This window comes from Typopeltis vanoorti, chromosome 3 (assembly GCF_054136105.1).
Source record: "Typopeltis vanoorti isolate ZY-2024b chromosome 3, IOZ_Tvanoo_1.0, whole genome shotgun sequence".
Classification (NCBI taxonomy): Eukaryota; Metazoa; Arthropoda; class Arachnida; order Uropygi; family Thelyphonidae; genus Typopeltis; species Typopeltis vanoorti.
In genome coordinates, this window is record NC_143551.1 from 89,069,119 (window position 1) to 89,091,845 (window position 22,727).

Here is a 22,727-nt window from a genome sequence, read left to right on the forward strand (position 1 = left end):
AACCCTTAGGTCATCCATGATACGAAAGGTTTACAACCTTTCAAAGATGGGATTCACATAATACTATTGCTTACCGATACATGTAGAGCTTTGCAAAAAGCAACGAAGGTAACCTCTTAAAATTTCTCTATATGAATGATGTTTCAGAGAATAACGTGCCTTTTACCAAGCTGTCATGCGCAACTGATTGCATATACATTGAGTCAAAACTTTATCATAGTATGTAGCGGCGCGTTGGGTCTCCTTTGGCCGAGACGACCACTCTTGCACCTGTCTTGGCACCGACTCCACTACACTACGGAAGGTGTCCCTGAAATATTCTGAACCAGCCAGACAGAACAATGTCCCAGAGGTCAGCAATCGAGAGCGAGGCATTGGTGTCGACCGGAGGAGGGGCATGCTATGTTCCACATGATCCCACAAATGTTTGATGAGATTCAAATCAAGAAAACTGGCGGCAGGGGGAACATATGATATGATTGGATATATTCAAACATGCTTGTTAAGATGCAAGCTTTACGACCAGGGGAGTGTGTATTGCTGGAAGATTTCAGATCCATGGGGCTACATTATCATCATGCAGGGCAATATCTGGTGTCCGAAACAATCTCCAGGTAAGAATTACCAGGCAAGGTGTGTTCAATGAGGATGAAAGGATGAGTGATATCCACGAGAACAATCCCATACCAGGATACCGTCACCACCGACTGTTTCCGACAGCTGTGCAGTCTGGTTGGCAAGAAACAGAATGGGTGGTCATAATTTTTTGCCTCAGTGTATATTGTAATTTAAAATACAATTAATGCCGATATATTCAAACATAATTAGAATAAGTAACTGTGAGTTTTTGAAGGCAACAACAATAAAAAAACTTGAATAACAAAATTATTTTTTCTTACTCTTCCTAAATATTAATGTTTAGCTTACGATTAGCATCTCAATCAAACTACTATTGTAATATACATGAACTTATGCATGTTTAAGCACAAGCATTTTGGTGCCGATTTTCATCAATTCTCTTTATATAAAAGTTTTGGGTATTTGTTCGAATAGATAGAGTAAGATGAGTGAAAATTACCAATAAAGGAGATTCACTTTTTCAAGAATTTTCAATCCCTTCTCAAACTCTTTTGTCACAAAGTTGCAGAATTTTGGATCTTCTATTTTTCACTGTTATTTTCAAAACTTCCAGATAAATTGATTTCTATTTTTAATTTGTTTTTTATAGTTTTTGTATTTTATTCTGAAATATGCAAAGTTTTCTATTGTAATATAAGTGAAGAATAACAACAATTGGTGCAATCATATCAAAGTATAGAAAAAGAATTTTAATTGTTTGTCTTTGTGCGCATGGATAAAAATATTTGTGTGCATGGATAAAAATTTAAAAAAATTTTTTTTTAAAAAATTTATTTTTTAAAATTTTGTATTTAAATTTAAATAAATGTTGCTTAAGCTTATAAGCTACCTGTATATTCAATCAGTGCTGTTATGAGAATCGCAATGCTCCTCATAACAACGTTAATAACTAAGAATATTCGCATGTCGAAATAAACAAAACTCATGAAAGAATAAATATTTTATTCTCGGCCAACATAACTTCGACTTCATATCACAGATAATAAGGACTCAGAGAAACAGTTCTCGTGACTAGAGTTTTCTCTTATCTGCAAATTTAAATTTTTGAATTCCTGTTTAAGGCATCTTTAGATTTGCACTTGAAGTCTTATTGTTGATTTTCCTTGGAAAATCCTTTCTTCTTTCAACTACAGATTGGGTCTGTATCACTCGATTTCTGAACGGTGTCTTGAGTCGACTGTTGCTTAGTAGAATGTGAGGGCTCCTCTTGATTTGATTTCTCGCTGGACTTGAAGGTACACTTATCCCCTTCTCCAACAACAAACTGTCTGCTACTACTGCTACTAGTAGTAGAACTCTTGCTACTAGAACTACTGCTACTACTACTACTGCTAGTAGTAGTAGTATCAGAACTACTACTACTGCTAGTGGACTTCTTTCTGCTTCGTTTATGATCCTTTTCTCTTCTGGGTTTGTGAAGTTTCGACGATCGCGATGTGCTTTTCGCTTTTCTTTTTTCAACTTTGGATCGCCGATAACTATTCGAAGAATCTCCGCTGCTTGAAACACCTGCGCTGGAAGAAGACGAACGTCTTTTGCGTTCAACTTTGTGTTTCCCTCTTTCGAACCTCGTTCGGTGAGTTCTACGTAAACGAGTCTCCATGCTTTCCTTCTTCCTAGTGGATGCTGTGTTGTCTTTTTCCTTGCGCGATACATTGCCGTTTCTCTCAACTGACGAACGACTTGCAGGTCGTTCCATATCGGCATTTTCCTTCCTAGACCTGCTTGGCTTGACTATCTCGCTTTTTCTTCTCTTGCCGGTACTTTCCCTAGAAGAATCGTGAGTAGTACTGTCACTGCTTACGACTGAACTTCGTTTGCTGCTGCTTCTATGATATCGCTCGTACCTGTCGTCCCCGTGGCACTCTTTGCGTTCCGATTTCAATGATTGTAGCTCCTTATTATCTCCACTATTCGTGGATGTTCTAGATCGACTTCGATCAGCAGAATCTCCACGCTTATCGCTGCTTTTTGATAAATAGATGCGCTCATCGTTCCTTTCGCCGTATAGTTTTTCTTCGAGAGTTCTTGGCCTTGATCTGGAATGTCTTGAGGAATCGCTAAAGTACCTTTCCTGAGAATATCGTGGTCTTTCTCTTCCACGAAATGGTGACGACCCATCTATTCTATTTCTATCAAAAGATCGCTCATAAGGCCTGAAATAATTGCTGGAAGGATACCCACCCTGACGATAAGAAGATTGAGGCTGTCCAGAGTCACTACCACGATATGGGGCGAGGGCCACTTGGTTGTAGTACACTGTCCAGTACCAGTGGTAATATTCTTGAGAACTATAATAGTCTTGATCGTAACGGGCAGTATAGGGTGCGCTGGTTGGCTGGGTGTACCTTGTTATTAGAGTGGGAATCTTCTGCACCTCTGAATCGGCGGACTTTAAAAGTTCTGGAGCAGATGTTGAGTCAATAGTTTCTGTCTTCACTGGGGACGCTGGTTGTTCAAGAATCGCTGGAGTTTTGTCCGTGTTTCCTGTGCTAGTGGTAGGTGAAACAATAGCGACAGGGACACCAAACACCTTTGGGATATCAGCAGTGGTGGTGGTGGTGGTGGCGGCGGTCCCGTCATCTTCCAAGCAATTGTCCTCTTTGGTGTTGGAGCCAACTTCAGGACTGTGATCAGACTGATTTTGTTCACTGATATTCAATTCAGGAATGCGACTGTTGTCGTCACTATCAGAGTCTTTAGGGCTACCACCGTGATTGTTTTCCTTCTCGCTGCTGTCACATAAAGGGTCTTGCGACGTCACTAAACAGTTAGTGCTTTCTCCTGAAAGCACAGTTGCAGTGGGAGACTGTGTTATACCGAGGATGTCTGTTAGCTGAAGGTCATCGAAATTGTTGCTGGGAGATTTACTACGTTCGACATCTGATGAAGTGATATGAGTGCTAACAATAGTAGAATCACAATTCTGAACAACAACAGGATTATCACATAAAGGGTCTTGCGACGTCACTAAACAGTTAGTGCTTTCTCCTGAAAGCACAGTTGCAGTGGGAGACTGTGTTATACCGAGGATGTCTGTTAGCTGAAGGTCATCGAAATTGCTGCTGGGAGATTTACTACGTTCGACATCTGATGAAGTGATATGAGTGCTAACAATAGTAGAATCACAATTCTGAATAACAACAGGATTATCATGGGACGGGCTACACTGCTCGATGAAAGTATTGCTTGTCCATGGAGAAACAGAATTATCATCATGAGACTCCACAGTGTTCGACGTAGATTCTTCTTGAACGGATACGATGGAGGATGGCTTGTCTCTGTATTTCAGCACTTGGTTACGCAAATAGATACTGGGAATGAGACTCTCCAGAGATATGTCGCAGGATTGGCAAACTGGACACATGGAAGAGTTTTCCTTGATTAGAGTTTTTCGTATACATTCTTCACAAAAACTTGAAGCACAACAAGCACTAAGAACAGCGTCTTTCATTAATAAGCCACACAATGGACATAACAGCTCTCTAAACTCTTCTTTCATTGGAGACAAGATTTTTGTATCAGAGTCATCCACAGTATCTTCATTCGTTATCGCTGTAGGTTTGATGTCTTGGTCCATATTCAAGTAACTCAACCAATTATGGCATATTGGTATTCAACCAATCGTGTCAATTGGAACATCTGAAATAAATCGTAAAAACAGTTGAGGATTGTACCAGAAACAGATTTTTACTAAATACATTATAACATGGTGTACACACACAAAGAAGTATCACTGAAAAGTGATATTTCTTTGTGTGTGTGTGTACAATCGAAGTAGATCTTTCATTAAATAAAAAGGGCACGACTTTTTTTGTGTGTGTTGGTTTTTTTTTTTTTTTTGGTCTTTTGTATTCCTTATGATAATGTCAATTTAATTTGAATTGCCATCACCTCCTCACACTACCCCATTTTCACTGCTATAATTCAATAAGCCTAATGAAGCAGTGCACTTTAATTCACACCACTATAATAGTTTGTTTCATAAAATAAAATAAATAAAACACTGTTTTTCTAAACATTCTCGCAAATACCACTTCGGAAATAATTAGCATCAGGGTTTAGTTTACCACAATCCATTTTTCCCCCGTTAAACACTATCATTCATAGCTATCATTACTTTCAATTACCAAAAATTCCAAATGTTCGACCAATTCGAACCGTTCAAATTGAAAATAATCAAATCATGAACAATTAAATGATTGGATTCATGTGTGAAAAAATTTAAAGTAAAGCTAAACGTGGAAGTCTGTTAAACTTACAAATGTTTCAAAAAATAAAGTAGCAAGCATTCCTTAAAAAAAAGCGTAGGTTTTATTCTGAACATAGATGTGTGGACACGTAAGTGTTGTCAAATGTTTTTTTGTGTGTGTGCATTTGTCGTAACATGACATCTATTCCCGTTTAAAATAAATTAGTGTCGTGTGTCTTTAATCAGGAAACGACATCACGTGCCACATCGCTGTCAGTTACAAACTGCTTGCCAGGCAGATACTCTTCCAATGTACAAAGAAATGAAAATCACTGGACCGAAAAGGTTAGAATTACCGACGAAACAACTAAAGCTATATACTGCTAGTACATTGTGTCTATTAATTTTGTGGATTCTTCTACAGCCAGTTTCATGTTTTGCATTGAGGAAAAAAACGGTCACCCTACATATGAGACTCACTAACTAACTTAACTTCATTTAGAAAACCATAAAGATTCCGTGTGTCCTAGAAGGCATTCGAATACGTCTTTCTAACCGAATGACAAAATGTCTTGCTGTCTTCGTGACTAAGCTACGAAGGAGGCTGGAAAGCCAGAAAATCCCGAGGTGCAAGTCCGAACTATGTCCAGGATGATCTCGAACTTCCGAGTTATAGTGCTGTAACCACTCGTGAGTGTAATGTATGATATGGCGTTATTGTATATCATGATAACGCCTTCGTGCATTAACCATGTTTGTGACGGATGGCCCACTAACTGCTTTAATACGTTCTAAGTAGCGCTTAAAAAAAAAAAAAAAGTTCATGGCTATATTCAGCTATTCAAATCTCACCATGAACTTATTTTCCCCGGATGCAATAGGCTATTACCTTATTTTCCAAAAAACCTTCGTATAATCGGCTCTCTCCTAACGATTTATATGTTCTTAAATATATTAAAAACAGGGCGGTCCTCCTGTTTGATGCGACAATGTCTGCAATGGACTGTACTTCCACCTAAAAACTCAGTGTGTAATGCATGCCATTAATCAAGATCCTCATCCTTAAAATCACATCCAGATATCTTCGCTCGTATTCCGATATTCCCTGATCTCGACAGAATATCAGAACACTGAGAGAAACAGCGTGAAGAAAGCAAATGCAAGAATAAGATCTTTATTGAGACTTCGGATAGCAGATGGATTAACTGGAACTTGAAGTCGCACACGCTTTTAGTTGTCACTGAACTATTGGGCTACTCAAAGTCAACTCATTACATATTTGAGGACGAAAATTCAAAACACAAGTTTAAGAGGTCGAATCACACGAGGAAGCGTACTTACCAGTTTTGAATTTGGAATATTATTATTAAATAAATTAATACTTTTGTTAACTTTTTATTGACTAATTAAGCTGTAGATAAATGTTACTTTTTACTAACAATCAATTACTACGCAAACCAATACTGAAGAAGCGTGACTAACGTTACGCTCCAAGCGATGTTGAATATATTATGCCAAGTCGCATAAACACAATAGCTTGTCATCCATTATTTCAGCATTTGGACATGAAGTAGTAGTATGTTTTAAGAATCCTAAATATTTTATGAGGGTAGCCGTTGAGATATTGCCAAATTTAATACACCTGAGGGAAACCAGCTTGTGGGCTACGTGCAGACCAGAAAGACTGTCCTCATTTTGTCTTCAAAGTATAGGATCCCGCTAGTTTATGCACAGAACACGATTGATTATATGGCTCGATTCGCTAATACAACTGATAAAAAAAACGAACAGTATTATCCGCACACGTATAGCATGCACATCAGTCACGGTTATGTTTAAACATACACAGATGCATGCGCAGGTAGTAAAACAATCGCTAATGTCCGTTAATTTAAGATACGAGTGGTTCCGAAATTTAGCAGAGTTCTTACAGCGTGGTTCGAGCTATTTGAATCGAAACTTTTAATGTAAACAATTCAAATCGCGCCATCAACCAGAGGCAGCCTTAAGGGAGGTTATTCAATAAACATACCAAGAAACACACATTTTGTTTAAAACTTCCTTTAGATTTATTGAATTGTTGAAAAATTAATTACAGAGCAGACCTGCACTTATCTGCGACAATAATATATATATATATATATAAAAAGAACTGCCTAAAGACTTTTCGCATACCACATTTTGGGAAGAACTGTAAGATTCCGCAGTTCTCGGAGATGGACCTGAAATGTTGAATACTATATAACATCTCTCATGAATGTACCGAGATCTTTTTCAAAACAAGTTAATCTTGTTTGAAACTATTTGATTCGTTATCGCAGATCACTTACATATCTTTCCATCCGACTATCATTCAACACAATATTAACTGATTTGCTATTTTGCTCTCAAACTGAAGTGCCCCCTGACACATCGGTGGTCAAGGCGTATTTTTTAGATCTCGTGTTAGTAATAACTTATTCACTTCAGGATATTTTCTTTGTTTAGCATAATAGCACATAAATTAAAAGTGAAGTGTTTTGAGATTGATATCAAAGGCTCTAAAATATTTACAGAGCTCATAACTGTTCATCTATGCTGATACCATTTCACCCTGATCAAGCACATTTGATAAAATTCTACTGATTCATTTTCGTTGTCAGCTCTCTGACAAGTTGGTCATGAGGTTTCTCACTGCACCTGTTAACGCGCATTATGTGCTACTAATATAGTAAAAGCAACAGCAATGGTGGAATGAGTGAAAAAATCAAGTCATCTCGTTTAGCAGCTCAACAAGCAGACATCTACGTCATCACAAGCATCTTCAGTTTCGTGAACAGTAAATTTTCCCTTATATAAGGAAAAATTCACATAGAATAAAAGGGCGAGAGAATTAAGACATCCTCCAAGATAACACTGTATTTATCATCCATGCTACAACTAGGTTTGTTAGAGTAAGTTTCATCCATATTCTTCAACTGATTTTAATAAATAAATAAATACATAAATAAAATACTACCCAAATTTGTGATAACTGGAAGCAAATTTGTCACTTCATGTAAAGAATGATGTGAAATAATTTGTTATTTAGACACAGCAAATATGAATACTGTACATAATGATTTATTCATAGTTGGAATAAATAGGTTATTTAAACATGAAAATGGAGAAACAACGAAATAGACAGTAAACAATTTAATATAGTGATGGTCAAACTTTTCTTAATATAGCGCCACTCTGAAATGAGAAAATAAACATAAGAAACAGCAGTTTGTTTACTAAAGATTCTAAAAAGAACTTGCAATTTATTTAGAATACGAAATGAAATAAAAATCAACTTGCTTAAAAATTGGCTTTTTATATCGATTGGGATTAAAAAATCAATGATAATAACAAATATGTTTATATGCTAATAGAAATGAAACACTAGAACAGCGATTCTAAAATTTAACATGAAACTGGGATATTGAAAGTGACAGATGTAGAAATAGTACATGTGTGTCACTTTCGGTATCAATACACAACTAAAATGAATGCGATAACCATCAAATAATAAATGATGAATATATCACTAGACTTCTATCTTACCTATAAAAAGGGAGTTTATATATATATATATATATATTTAAAATCCTTTGCATCCTTGATTATTCTTTAGTTGGATCAATGAGTGAAAACTTTTTCACATCTATATGTTCAGCGTTCTCCTGCATCAATGGAAGTAAAATTGGACATTCCTGTCCAGTCTTAAATGTTTATGTTTTTACTTCTTGCTTGCTTTCAGCAAGCAAGAAAGCAATTACACAGTCAATTAAATCACTTCAATCTCTCTCTCTCTCTTGTAAGTGAATAGATGGGGGAGGAGGGATGGAAGCATGATAATTAGAGCGCAAAAAGTATTTGAAGAAAGCTCTAAAACACACTGACGCAAATTTGCTCAAAGAGTTGCACGGCACGGTTGCGTTTTTGTTCGTGACAAGCATTTCCCGAAAAGCAATGTTAGCCATAAAACACCAAGTTAGTAGGAGTTAAATGCGGAATTAGAATTAATTTGGCAAAAAAAAAAAAAAAAGGAGACTAAGCGGACCGTGTTATATCAAGAATTAACTGTACTACGGAAAAGAAAAAAAAAAAAAGTTTCACTATAAAACTAGGATGATACAAATCGTCACAATAAAGTCTAACTCAGTGATGGTGAACATGTGGCACGCCAGACGATATTACTTGACACCGAAATACTAAAAAAACTTAAATGTTATCTCCGGGATAAGCTCACAGGTTTTCGTAGTGGAAACGATGGGTTAAGGCAATTCCAGCTTTTCTGGTAAACGTCTCTTTCTCCTTTTTTTTTTTTTTTTTAAAATTTTATTTCTCATCTACAATGAACAGAAAAACTCATTAAATTGGTTTGCTTGATGTGAGTGGGAAGTTGAGAAGGATTCGAATCGATCAAGCAAAGAGGACATCAAAAACAAGCGATAAGATTCTTCTGGGTTTGTACCGGCTAAAACTAGTACTGGACTGACTTTCACCGTTTTTGAAATGCATTAATCAAAAAATTAAAAAGTCAAATCTTTTATAGACTGTTTTTTTTTTAAATAAATTCACACTGAACAGGAAATTTTTCGCCTTATTTGCACTTTCACTCTACTATATAGCCAATCTAAAAATTAAAAAAAAAAAAAACTAAAATAAGTACATAAAAAAATGAACTGGATAATTTACCATAGCTGCACTATAAAAGATCCTTTAAAAGTAAACCTTTTTTGTTTTGCTCCCGTGGGAATTTAGACTATCCAATTAATTAAACATTATCTGCGGTTAAGCACTACGACTGTCAGTTGTATTCAAATTCAAAGAAATTATTGTAATTATTTTACAATAATTTCTCTCCAAGTAGACAAACTGATGTTATAAAGCTGTAGTTTCATGAAGATAACACAGTAAGTTTAATTGTTTCCTTGAACTTATAATAAATGTTTGTTTTGAGGAATAGCTTACTGGTTTTGATCAAGAAAAAGATGCGTTGTGCTGTAGGAGAAAAACTCTCGATTTTCTGTTCGTTTGTTTTTTTAACTTCCTACACTAAGCAATGAAAAATCAGTTACATAGTAAAACCTTAAAAATAAAACATGCCCCGGCCGAGGGGGGAAAAAAAGTATTTTTACTACCTTTAGTGATAGTAAAAATGTTTGGGTTTCGCACTTATCTAATAGTAGTTGGCGAGTCCAAGAGATTGCATATTCCAGTATCTATTAGAAATCTTCATTCCGAACAAAAGAAACGTAAAAAGTTTCATCTTTATAAACATTCTCCCCTTAGAAGGAGAATAAAAACATTCATTTCTCACTACGTACGCAAAAATAACACTTCTGTAATGAGAAGCCCAAAGACAGCATATCGAATTTGCACCTTCATCAAAAGTCGACTCTGAAATGCCCACTTTAAAATCGATGCCATATTTTTTGTTATTTTTTAATTAATACTTCCAATTAAAGGGCAATAATAATATGAATTTAATAAATAAAACCTAAAAATTCATTAACACGTTTTCAAGGGAAAAATACTTAATATTTTCAATATAATTCAGTTAGATACTTTTCATTTCTAAAATTTCTACATTACACTAAATGCACTTATTATTATCTGAGACCTCCAGGGAGTCAAGGACTCATCGAGGAATGCTATAAATTACTCAAACCACGGGGGCATCTACGGATGTCCCCGTGTTCTCTCTCTCTCTCCCCACCTTCCATATAACAAAAAATTTCATCAGTTGATATCCTATTACACCAATAAAAATTTATTATTATTATGTTGTCGTTGTTGTAGTGGGTTTCTAGCGTATACGCATCACAATTAGAAATTGAAAACCATGTTTCTTTATTAAAATATTTTCAGTGCCTTTAATTATTTTAAATTTCGATATTGCCCCGGATATCTTATGATATCCGGGGGCAATTATCGCTTGGTTTTGATAAAACAAAGCGATAATTTTTGAAGGCTCACAAGGTCGTATGGAGAACCCCAACGTAAACACTTTTCAACAACAACTGCTTTCGGAACAGAAACGCATCGGATATGTGGGAAAGACCGTTTTAAAATTGGAAAATTTATCGGGAGACTAATTATTACAGAACATCGGGAAATAAACAGCCGGATAAACACCGGGTATTAAAGGTTCTGCTTTACTGGCCTAAGTGAATTACATGATTAAAAATAATAATAATATTCAAACAGCTATACATGCGCACGCACACACTAGAAAGTTTAGATTTTAGAGTCCTTTGTCATGCAACAAAAACCAAAGTAGTGTTACCCACAAAGACTGCTCTTCTTTTTCTCAATTCGTCTCTATATTTGTAATATAGCTGTTGATTTGAAAACCCTTGGCTCTCATGTTCCACAGTTGCACAAGTTCAAACCGGTAATGTGATAACTGTTTGTTGTTCCCAAGTAGACACTGATTTGGATTTGTTCCGGTCTGACTGTAAGCATAAGTGCACGATTTACTGTGAAACATCAAGATCATATTTCTACTGAGGAGCTAACAAAAGGTGTGACAGCATTCAGGAATTTCCGATTAATATACACATTATGCATATTAATAAGATTTATTCCCCCAGCACAGTTATGTACGATGTAACACTCGCACGGTATGCCATAAAAATGTTTAATCCTAAACCAATCTTATTATTATTATTTTACTTATTACGTGACACCTTCAAGGACTCATCGTGGGAGGACTCTACTCGCTACACACAATCTCCTCTACTACTTAATTCTCCAACTAATCACAAGAGATCTTTGATGAGCAAAATACATGGAAGCTTACACACTCCATTCAGTTTGGTGCTTTATTTAAGACCGAGATTTATTTTCTTTCGTGGGATGGCAAGATGTGAAACACAAATATAGTAATTGAAACAAATTTATTATAGTAGTATTAGGACAATATATTTTATCACATTCTTTCTAAATTTAGGACCTCCCCCCCCCACCGCCTTTATTAACCGAAGGCGAGTTAGTCCTATACGGAAGTGGAGGGTTCTCCCTACAGGAAATCGGAGTTTTTTACCCGCCAAACAGACAAAACAGCCAGAGGGAGACACACAATAAGAGACATGATACATACGGTCCTCACAACCTAAATTGGCTCTTCTGTAAATTCTAAACAAGCAACACTTTCTCCCCCCCCCCCGCTACCAAGGCTGATTGCGAGCTCTTCCAAAATGCCAGAATGAATAGAACATAAGTATACTTTATAATGTACTGTAATTTGTCAGTGTTGTAAGACTTTTTCTTTAAATCCCTGGCTCCAATCCTTTCCATGAATGCAAAGCATTATTATGTGACAATTCCTGGAATTCAGAAACGTGTAATTCGCATTAATACCTGTGACCTTGCACTAGTAATGTGCAATGAAAACTACACCAGTGAAGGAAATATTTTCTAATAAACTGAAAATTCATGTCAACTAAGTTGAAGTGGCTGTTATTTACGAGTTAATCCTATTTTATTATTATTATTAAAGAAAAATGGATTTTCCCGCAATAAAGGAACACTTTGCGAACTGTAAGTTCATAACAGTTTTAATAATGAACATTCCCAGCATTAGAAAACAGCTGAAATCAAAGGGGAAGAAATCAGGAATCAGCAAGATGCTTAATACACAAACTTATTAAATCATGCGAATATTAAGTCGGGGGGGGGGAGAAGCATGTGTTTTCTAATTAACTTGCACAAGAAAATGCTAGAAACGTTTATGTGATGACAAAAATAAGCATTTTGTCATCACAAACACGGTCGACAGTGTGTTCTGTAAGTGTGAGAATTAAGTATTGCATACTGTACTTATATACCAGCTTAACAATCAGTAACATTTTAATTCGACTGATCACGCAGATTATCTGGGGGGGGGGGATTAAATTACTTTCAAATGGTGAAAATCTATATCACCCAAAATATACTGAGGGCAAAATGAAGTCGAGTATTACCGCTTGGAATTACAGCCTTAGTCCAGCGTATAATGGCTGTTAATTACGTGCGTTCTTCTGGCCGGTCTGCTTGTTTTGCAAGTTGAAAAACTTGTTTCCGGAAGCGAAAGACTTCCATATATGCAAGAGACAGGCTAAATCACCTTGTGGAGGCCTCATCAACCGACAGAATGTAAGAGTAACAATTCAGCTAAGAAACACATACAGGGTGGCCCATAAATCACGAAGGGATTTAAACATTTATGGGCCCTTTCTAGGGCATGTTCCATGACAACTGTTAATGTTTCTGGCCGCAGAGCCTAATTTCTGCACGAATGTTCTCCTTCAAAGACCCAGTCCGCTATCACAGGGAACTAAAGGATGCTCGGTAAAGTGGAAAGGAAATCACAGCAATCCGATGTGGAAAGGATGAGCTAGGAGTTCAATGAAGCTATAAGGGTAATATTAGTCAAGGAATACTACTAAAAGATCTGTTCACTCTTGGTTTCCTTCGGAAAGCCTGCTGCACATAAGTCAAACACCAATAGTCTAGGCACCACAATGGTATAGAAACATCGCAAGTGCTTCGTATATGTTGGAGTTTGCGATGTGGAGCGACAATCACGCAACATCCTTTTTCTGCCGGAGAGGCGAGTGTAGATCTAATGGATTAGCGAGTTCATCATACCAATTGTGAAGTTTAGTGGCGAAGGTATAATGGTCTAGAAATGTTTCTCCTGGATTATATTTGGTTATAGCACCTGAAAGGATGAACGCAAAGAAGATATGCAACTCTTTTTGGATGATATGTTTCCCCGGGGAACATGGTTCTGTAAAAGTGGGGGAAAAACTGACTAGCAAGCAGAGAGTCCCGATCTCAACTCAAGGCACACCTTTGGGGAAGCACTGGAACGTTGGATGAGGACCAGACCAGTGCACCCAACAATGAAGCATGGACTAGTAGTCGCAATGAAGGAAGAACGGTCCAAAATACCTTAACTAATATTATCTCAAACTGGTGAACACACACACACATACATAATTTAGGTTAATCTAAAATCTTGTGCTGTCCTATGTTCGTACATAGGTAATACGTTTCCTATGTACGAACATTAACACAATGAAGTCTTTCTTTCTTTTCAAACTACCAGTCTACTCTTAGAGCTAATACATATGCTTTTTTGATGTGATATTCAGGAAGTATGTCATAAATGGCACGATTTAAAATTATCCTATAACTGGGAAATATAAACTTTAATGAAACATATGAATTAATGAAACAGATGAAGCTCAGTCGACAATGTTTTATCACGATGTGAGAGTTTCCATTAAATGCGAAAAATGGCAAAAAGATATCTTCTCAGTGGGAGGAAATTTTCCTCCATCTACCCATCAACGCTTACATACTGGAAGTTTTGAAGTGGTTATTGACATGTTTGATTTCCAGAGAAGGATTCTGTTTTTTTTTCCCTACTTCTTGCACGCAGTGTACGAATATCCTCTAAGGGCATGAATGCCAAATGCACTGTAAAAAAGCAAAAGTCTCTATGCTTTTTTACAGAGAGTACAGCAGTAAAGTGGTTTCATAGGTGATCGCTAAGTAATACATACGTGTAACACATCAGGAGCTTTCTTATTGACTACAACATAATTCTGTTGACACGTATTCTGACAAACCATGATATAATCCAAGTAGTCCATGTGGAAGTCACTGTCACATAACACGTAATGGCAAGTGGATTCATGTCATCCCGCTACTTGTCCCTACTATTTAATTAACCTTCTCCAATAATCAACCATAAAAAACGGAGAATATATCACTGTGGCTGTACAAAAATCCTCCTTGCATAAACAACAGCAACAAAGCATCCAATTTAAAAAAAAAAACACTCCTGATTTAGCAACATACGGACATAAATGATGTGCACGACCAGCTATACACATCCAAACGAGACCTATTTTTATATGAATCTAAAACTGCAACTACATCAGCCACTGTACATCTTGAATGTCCAACTATGCTCTTTATAATTACTTATCTCAACTGTTTCACTTGTACAATCCATTCCATGCCAGAAAATGCAAAATTTAATATTCTCGCTTTTCTTTCAACTCTCTGCTTCAACATTTTCTTTCCCAATTCTGTAGTATCCACCTACTGGGTTCTGAAAATCGCCCTAATCTAGGCTTTTTATATCCGAAGCTGACTAGTTCAAATGCTCCTGAAATAGTCCTTGGTGACTTTAAACATCCACATCTCGAATTGACAAATTAGCTTCCCTTTTCCAATTTCGCCGATCAAGGTAGACATGCAAAGGATTTAATGTAAGCGAAGATTTAGCCTAACTTAAGTACTGGCCATTTACTAAATTCCCCCTATATTCTTGATCCTTTATTAAGATTTCCTTCTGTAACTTTGAAAGCATTCGATGAAGGCCTTCAACCCAACCCAACTCCAATCAAAAACATATCGAAGAGGTCACCTTTCCTTAGTAACTCAGAAATCAGACAAAAAGTATGTTGATTTCTATGGAAAAACTTTAATTCCTGACTAATGTAATTAATAAAAAAAGTGGTGCATATATATTGAGAAAAATATATTATAAAAATATATAAAAATAATGTGGTACTTTATTAGGAGGAAAATATTCTTACAGTAGCTATAAATAAGATTTTGTTTTAAAAGTAAAGATAATTAGAGTCCTTCAAACTGTTGGGGAAAAGGCCGACTTATATCAAAGCTACTGATATATTTTATGATCCGAAACCTTCCCAAGATGGTATTAATACCTCAAGTAGGAGGAAGGTTATTTCTTGCTTTACACACCGCTACTAAGACGCCGCCAACTTAAATAAATAAATAAAAATTCTCCATTCTTTCCTTTGATGGGAATGCTGTGAATCGAGGTGCGAAAAATTTTCCCCTGTTTCAGATTCATGGTATTTTTCTCCGTACAGGTATTAAACTCGTTGATTTAGCGCTGCTGAATTAAGTAAGATTTAAAACTGTTAACAGCTGTAGGTTTATTATGTGTGTGATATGCATAAAACGTCGTATAGCATCGAACTGAATATAAGATAAATCTGCAAATGTTGCTTGCTGCTTTGAATGGTAGTTATTTGCATATTTTTATATACGTGTGTGTGCCAGATTTGGTGACATATGCAGGACAAAATTGTAATGTATGAATTATCAAAAGGCACCACGTATACTATTTCTCGGGTTGCAGATCAGTAAAAATCCAATGAGAGAGAGAGACGATAAGAGAGATTACTTTTACCTTCAAGAATCATGACAGAATACTGTCGTGAAGTTTCGGTTAAATAAATAAATAAAACTAAATTTTAAATAAATATTATTAGTGAAAATTTTCAGTAATTTATCGACGTGCAATTTTCTCTCAACCACCTTAAACAGGAATGAATGTTTTGTGGATTCTTTAGCTGCAAGATGATACAAGAGTCTGAAATGGCTTTAAAAAAAAAAAAAAAGATTTACAAGAGTCTGAAATGGTTTGAAAAAAAAAAATAATAATAATAATACCATGTTTGGTCTATTTACAGCTGTGGAACTGAATTCTTAGCCCATCCACACTACTTAAAACATACAGCAAGTTCGCAACCTTTGGTGGATGATGGGTTTCACAAAATAAGACCTCCGCAGTGCAGTCAATCACGAAGATGCGAGGACATGGCCCTTCTGTTGGAAGAGAAAGATTTCGATCCGGTCTAAGATGCGAAGAAATTTTTATAAGGTCTTTTCAATAATGGCGAATTCGCAACTCTCATATGGCGGAGGGAGAGAGGGCTTTTCTTACAAAATACTCGGTTTTTCATCGAGCATAAAGGTAAGCCAGTCAGATACGCGCTATAAGCAGATATAAAACGCTAGTTTAATAGCCTCTGCGACAATTCCAACCAACTAAAACCTTCCCCTCCCCATAACAAATATATATATATATATATATATATATATATATATATATATATATATATATATATATATATATATATATATTATTAAGCAGACAACTAAAAACAGTAGTTTTTGGTGGTCGGCTGAATTGACTGAATGCTTAACGCATCCGCTCGTCCGACAAATATGCTGGGGTTCGAAGCTCAATTTTCGACGACATTATTCACTCCTAAAAAAAACTTTTCCTCGTGTCTTTCTGATTTCATTTATCATAAATGTTTTAACTGTAAGAGAGACTGGGATGGATTTATTAAAGAAAAATCTGTTTTCAGAAGCTATTTTAGGCATGTTGCAAGCGATCAGCACTTATTATCAGCATCAGCACAAACGAGAGATATTTTAATGAAATTTAACGCTTTAAGGGAAAACTGTTTAGAATCTTTAAGTTTTGTTAAACTTATGACTACCACTTTACATGAAAGCCTAAATACATTTTTCGTTGCGTTAATGATAACACAGATAACTTGATTCTGCCAAAGATTCTAATCGCTTTCCCACGATATTAGTCCTGTCCCGTCAACATAATCTTACACTAATCTTTTGGCCCTTTTCGCTAACAGTCGTTAGGTAAGATATCTTAATATCGCGAACTTACCTGTAATGTTACGTTTCTACGCACGTTTTGAACTCGATTCAAGTTCGCAGCGAGAGTTCAACTTTGATCGTTCAGTGTTAACATGATAAACAAAAAAAGGACTGGCCAGCAAAGCAACTCTGCATCTTTACAGACCTTCATGAATTATTTACCTAATTAGACATACCGAGTAGGACTTCGTTGAGTAGACTTCTTCAGTTGAGTTTGATGCCGGAGTCAATTAGGAAAACGCCTTCGTTGCACAGTTACAAGGACGTCAGGTTACTTGCTCTTCGGTTGGGAACTTCTCTCTCCGTGACGCCAGGAACCTATGTAAGGATCTTTTATAAAGATATCCGAAAACCCGGGGTTTATACCTCGGAAAAAGGAACTTCCCCGAGAGTAAACGCAATTAATAGACAAATACACTAGGAACATTAGTTGATTTGCTGCAATTCCAATTAGACCAACGTTTTTGTGCCCTTTCTTACCCATATATTCAACTATTTAATATTTAATTAAATATTACATTTTTAATTTAATTTTATTATAAATTATTTATTATTTATAAACATTTATTATAAGTTTATATTTTAATATTATTATATTTAGTTATTTTGCAAATTCAACTCTGAAAACAATAATGAGAAGCCACAACACATAACAGGAATACAGAGTCCATAGGAAAATTTTAATATTCATGACTGAGAAATGAAGTAATTCCTCTCGGATGTGGCAAAACTGAGTTACACACAATGACCAATACTTTTCAAACCATGAAAACGTGTAGAGTCATGTAAGCAATATTGTTTAAATATCCTATTTTCAGAATAAATTATTTTCAATTAAAATTAGTCACTTTATTTAAATATAAAAGGTGGTGTTCTCACACGGAGAGATCAAATGAAAAGGTCTACTTAGATTCACTTAGCCTTTAGCAAACTAAATCACAGCTTCCATTGAGATGGACCTAGCCATAAAGGCCGTAAATTTGGAAGCTGGGTGGGGGAGAGGAGCAGTTTGAAACTAATGTGTGTTATTTAGGTCAGAAGAAAATATGATATAAAAAGGATATTTTCATAGTGAAGAAGATGGGGTCAACATTTCTGATTCAAACACAGTCTTTCATGAAGAGGTCGTGAAAAGTTTGGATATACTGACTTTGGAAAAATATCAGCACTTGGGATAACAGTGCCATCTCGAGGAGGATCTGTTAAAAAGGTTCTTTTAAAAATATGTTTTCTCACAGATACAGCCAAATTCTACGTTTTATCTGAATTAGTAGATATAAAATCAAAAACTAAGAAATCATAGAACATACGGAGCCCTAGATTCAACACATTTTAACAAATATTTGGATCTGCCAAATTTCACTTCTAGAAATATCCAGAGTTTGAAATTATTCATTTATTTGGAAAATTATTACGGTTAAAATAATAATAATAATAATAAATTTCAAATAGAAGAGGATATTTTAAAGGGGTGATCATCTTTCCATTAGATGTATCAAAATACTGTACATTGGAGGTTCCTTTTTATTATTATTTTATCACTCATAACTTAACAAGAAATTATCACTTTCTCGTTACATGTGTAGGATACCGGGCATGTGTTAGAAATATTATTTAATGAATTTAAAACTCAATGAAGATTTGGCTACAATAATAATAAAGTATTCATTTTTGAAAAAATAGAACCTGCCCTCAATATTTCAAAAGCACGTTGTGATTACAAAGAAATTTAGCCTTCTGCCTGCTAATCAAACAGCATTTAATGAAACCAGATGATTCTGGAAGATAGCCAACGCTTTCAATGACAATACCTGTAATAAGAATTATTAACTGTGTTGGTAAGCGTCCTTCAGAATTGGGAAGCAACGCTGCTGGGTGAATTAGTGTGGGTTAAGCATGGGTTTGATTTCCTTGGTTCCCACCTATACATAATTTTACACTAACGAGATATATCTGTGTCAGTAACTTACAAGTCAGGTGAATATTTATTTTTTAAAGAACATTTCATTATGCACAACATTACAATAGGCAATGTTAAAAATATTACAATTATGTGCTGCACCTAATCCTGAATAGCCAGTTTGAAGCTTGTTCATGTTTTAGCTCTCAATTCCAAGTAAATCAAAATAGAGAACTTGTATGTCTAAATTCTTTATTTAACAACATTTTGGTGACCCCAAAACACTGTTCTTCGATATTATTTCTTATACAAATCATAAGCCTGAAATTTAAATGACGCACCGAATAGCTCTTCTATAACAGAAATCTTTTATTCTTTCAGAAAAACTGAAGTATATGTACACATACTGTTATCAAAAACCATACGCACGTACATTACTAGCAACGTAAGAAGCGTGTCCACAAAGTCTAGCTATCGGGTTTTTATCTAATTCATCGTAATTGTTAATATTTTTGGTTCTTTCCACTCAACAAAATTTTTGTTCTGTTCTCTTCAGACATTTGTATACTGTTTAAGAACACAGTAAAATTATAATATAATCCAAACTACTGGAAAACTGTTTTAAGAACAACAAATTTCAATTAGTTTTTGTAAATTAACAAACACATTAACATTTCATTAAAAACAAACTGTCAGTATTATGTCAGTAACGCCGTGAAGATTATGCGCCTGGAGAAAAGTTTGCAAATTCACAGTAGGTTGCTGGAATATATTGCTTGTCTACATTCATACATACGAAAAATATCGATGTAGAAATTTTTCATAAAGAGTCCCTCCCTCTAGAACAGTTCCATAGAACCTATCTCCTACTACATCACGTGATTATAATTCCTAGAATTTAACGTGAGAGTATATGGCATAGCATCATTCCTACTAACGGCATAGCCTGAAGGAAAGGCTTAAACATCAAGAGTCCGTATGTCGTATAATTTTAATATATTTCAATTAGTTTTCGTAAATTAGCAAACAATAAAAGTTAATTAAAATAAACTGTCAGCATTATGTCAGTGAAGGTTATGCGCCTGGAGAAAAGTTTGCAGTAATTCTGTCCATGCACGCCATATGGCGACTTTAATGATATCTTGTACATGGAAATATTCCTTACAACTTACAATTCTGAAAATTTCAACAACTTGTAATATATCGGCAAAATCAATTAAGTTATTTCTTTCGTTGATCGTTCACATCATATGCATTACTCTGCCGATATATTAAATACATATATTTATAAACACCAGCATTATAAATGAAATATCAACTGCATTATTTCTTGAAGTTGGTTTTATTCTGTAACAAGATTTTTGTTGATTCAATAAACATGCTTATACTCGTATGTTTGTTTTCTTTCTTTCTTATATATATATATATATATATATATATATATAATTTCTTTTCCGAATTAATCAACGAATTACTAAAAGTGGAAGAGATATAGAACCAAAGAATCATGTATCATGGGCAGATAATTTTTTTTTTACTTCCAAAAATTGCTCCAGGTCCTATCAGGCTATTACGTATATGAATCTGCATTTTCTTTTCATATTATTAATGTAAATGAGCGAATAAAAAATTGCATTCCTTCATATTTATCGAAATAACAAATAATAATAAATAAATAAACCATATTAAAAAAAAAACTATTACCTGAAAAATTTAATGTAATTTTACTGAACTTTTGCATAATCACTTTATTAAAAGTGTTTTTAATAAAGAATGTCATTTTAATAAAATTTCTGAATTTTAGCTGATTTTGTGATTTTCAAATTATAAGTTATCAAAAGCGCACGTGCTTGTTTAGACCAGTATGCCCCAAACGCCGCAGGCTCCACACCTAAGGGCCTCTCGTCCAAAGGTGAGATAATTCACTGTTAAAAACTAAAAGGACATCAATGGGCGTCAGAAGGCAAAGACAATCATATATCTTAAATTATAACAGGATCTTTGTATAAAATAATAACGAACAAAACCATTTCAGGTGATATACGTTACTCTTATAAACTGAATTCTTTCTAATGGATATCGTCATAGTGATTTCATTTTAAAAAAATAGTTCAACGCTATTTGTAAAAAATTACCAAAAACACATTTTTACTAAATAACAACTAGAGATTAAAAAACAGAGTGGGAGGGGGGGGAATTGTAAACCAATGTCATTTAAGTACTCGTATCGCCATCGCCAAATGTATATGTAATGCCAGTAATTAACTATCACTAATTACTGGCATATTAAACTATTATTCATGCCCATGTCGTTCGCTTATTTAGTTTCAAGTGTGCTGGCAGCATTGGCCTACTTATAATACATTGCTATTAGTATAGCATTGACTTGCATTAGAATACTTTAACTTCAAAAAAATCCCAAAACTACTCTTTTTTTTTTTTTTTTTTTTTTTTACAACTACCAATTATTAATAAATTTTGCAATATTTATAATACGTTCTGTTTCAGCTACCAGCTGAAAAACAAGGACGCTCTTTTAAGGATCAAGGCTTGGGATTTTCCGGGGGTCAGTTATATTAAGAAAATATTTATCGCTAACTCTTAGTTAACATTCATACAGAGGTACCTTTCTCTAGTCTAAAACGCTTTTCATATCATGGAGTGAGTTCAATAACTGAAATCCATACAGCACAGTTTCTAAAAAAATAAACAAATATGTACAGTTCTTGCACGTGCAAATCTAGCAGAAGGATGGAACCTCATTCTAATATGTATTTATCCATCACAGCCATATGCTATGAAAAGTTAGTTTTGTTTACTAAATCAAACGTATTACAAAATGCACTTAAATAATATAATACGAATTAAAATAACTTGCAAATACAAACTAACTCAAGTGCTTCTACATGTTGAATAACAAGCATAATAACATCGAAAATTCTATTCACAAAACCAATGCTTTCGTACTCAGTAATAAGAACAGCTGTATCGCCACGCATACGTACGAACAACTACTCGAATAAACTATTATGTACTTACAGATATCGCTGATTATGCATTGAAGTCCTTTTTATATTCATATTGGAGAATTCATTTTCTAATAATTATATACACTCGTTTAGAATATATATATATTATAATACATTAATACTTCTGGTTTAAAAATAATCAGAAAATACATTTAATATCGCAGGTTCGACTCATGACATGCAATTTCCTGTTATATACTTAACATATAAAACGTGCAACTTAACGTAGAACAGTACGTGTGGCTCAAGGTTTAGTAATTTCAAAGTGACGTACATAGGTAGCGCTACAAGCGTGTAGCTATCGACAAGAAGTTTTGAAATTATCACCTTGAAAAATATTTCGGCTTACAAAATAATAAAGTTTTTAAAAAATAACCTAAGCAAATTTAAACCTAAACGGAATTTCAATTATCCTCCTTTAGTATTGAAATCAGATATCATAGATTTGTAG

General features: G+C 34.9%; 1 protein-coding gene across 4 annotated transcripts; it reads right to left on the reverse strand.

Moving 5' to 3' along the window:
* Nucleotides 1–1,564: 1,564 nt before the first annotated feature.
* Nucleotides 1,565–22,492, reverse strand: LOC150108365 (uncharacterized). Of its 4 annotated transcripts, XM_090415765.1 has the most exons (3): nt 20,952–21,270; nt 17,510–17,665; nt 1,565–4,281 (listed from the first exon to the last, which is right to left on the reverse strand). In XM_090415765.1, the coding sequence occupies exon 3, from the start codon at nt 4,217–4,219 to the stop codon at nt 1,763–1,765; it is 2,457 nt and encodes an 818-aa protein (XP_090271891.1). In that variant the 5' UTR covers nt 4,220–4,281; nt 17,510–17,665; nt 20,952–21,270; the 3' UTR covers nt 1,565–1,762. The 4 variants fall into 4 exon arrangements, with proteins under 4 accessions (XP_090271891.1, XP_090271889.1, XP_090271892.1 ...); XM_090415763.1 differs by lacking the exons at nt 17,510–17,665; nt 20,952–21,270 and adding an exon at nt 22,287–22,492; XM_090415766.1 differs by lacking the exons at nt 17,510–17,665; nt 20,952–21,270 and adding an exon at nt 22,140–22,157.
* Between the last annotated feature and the right edge of the window lie 235 nt (nt 22,493–22,727).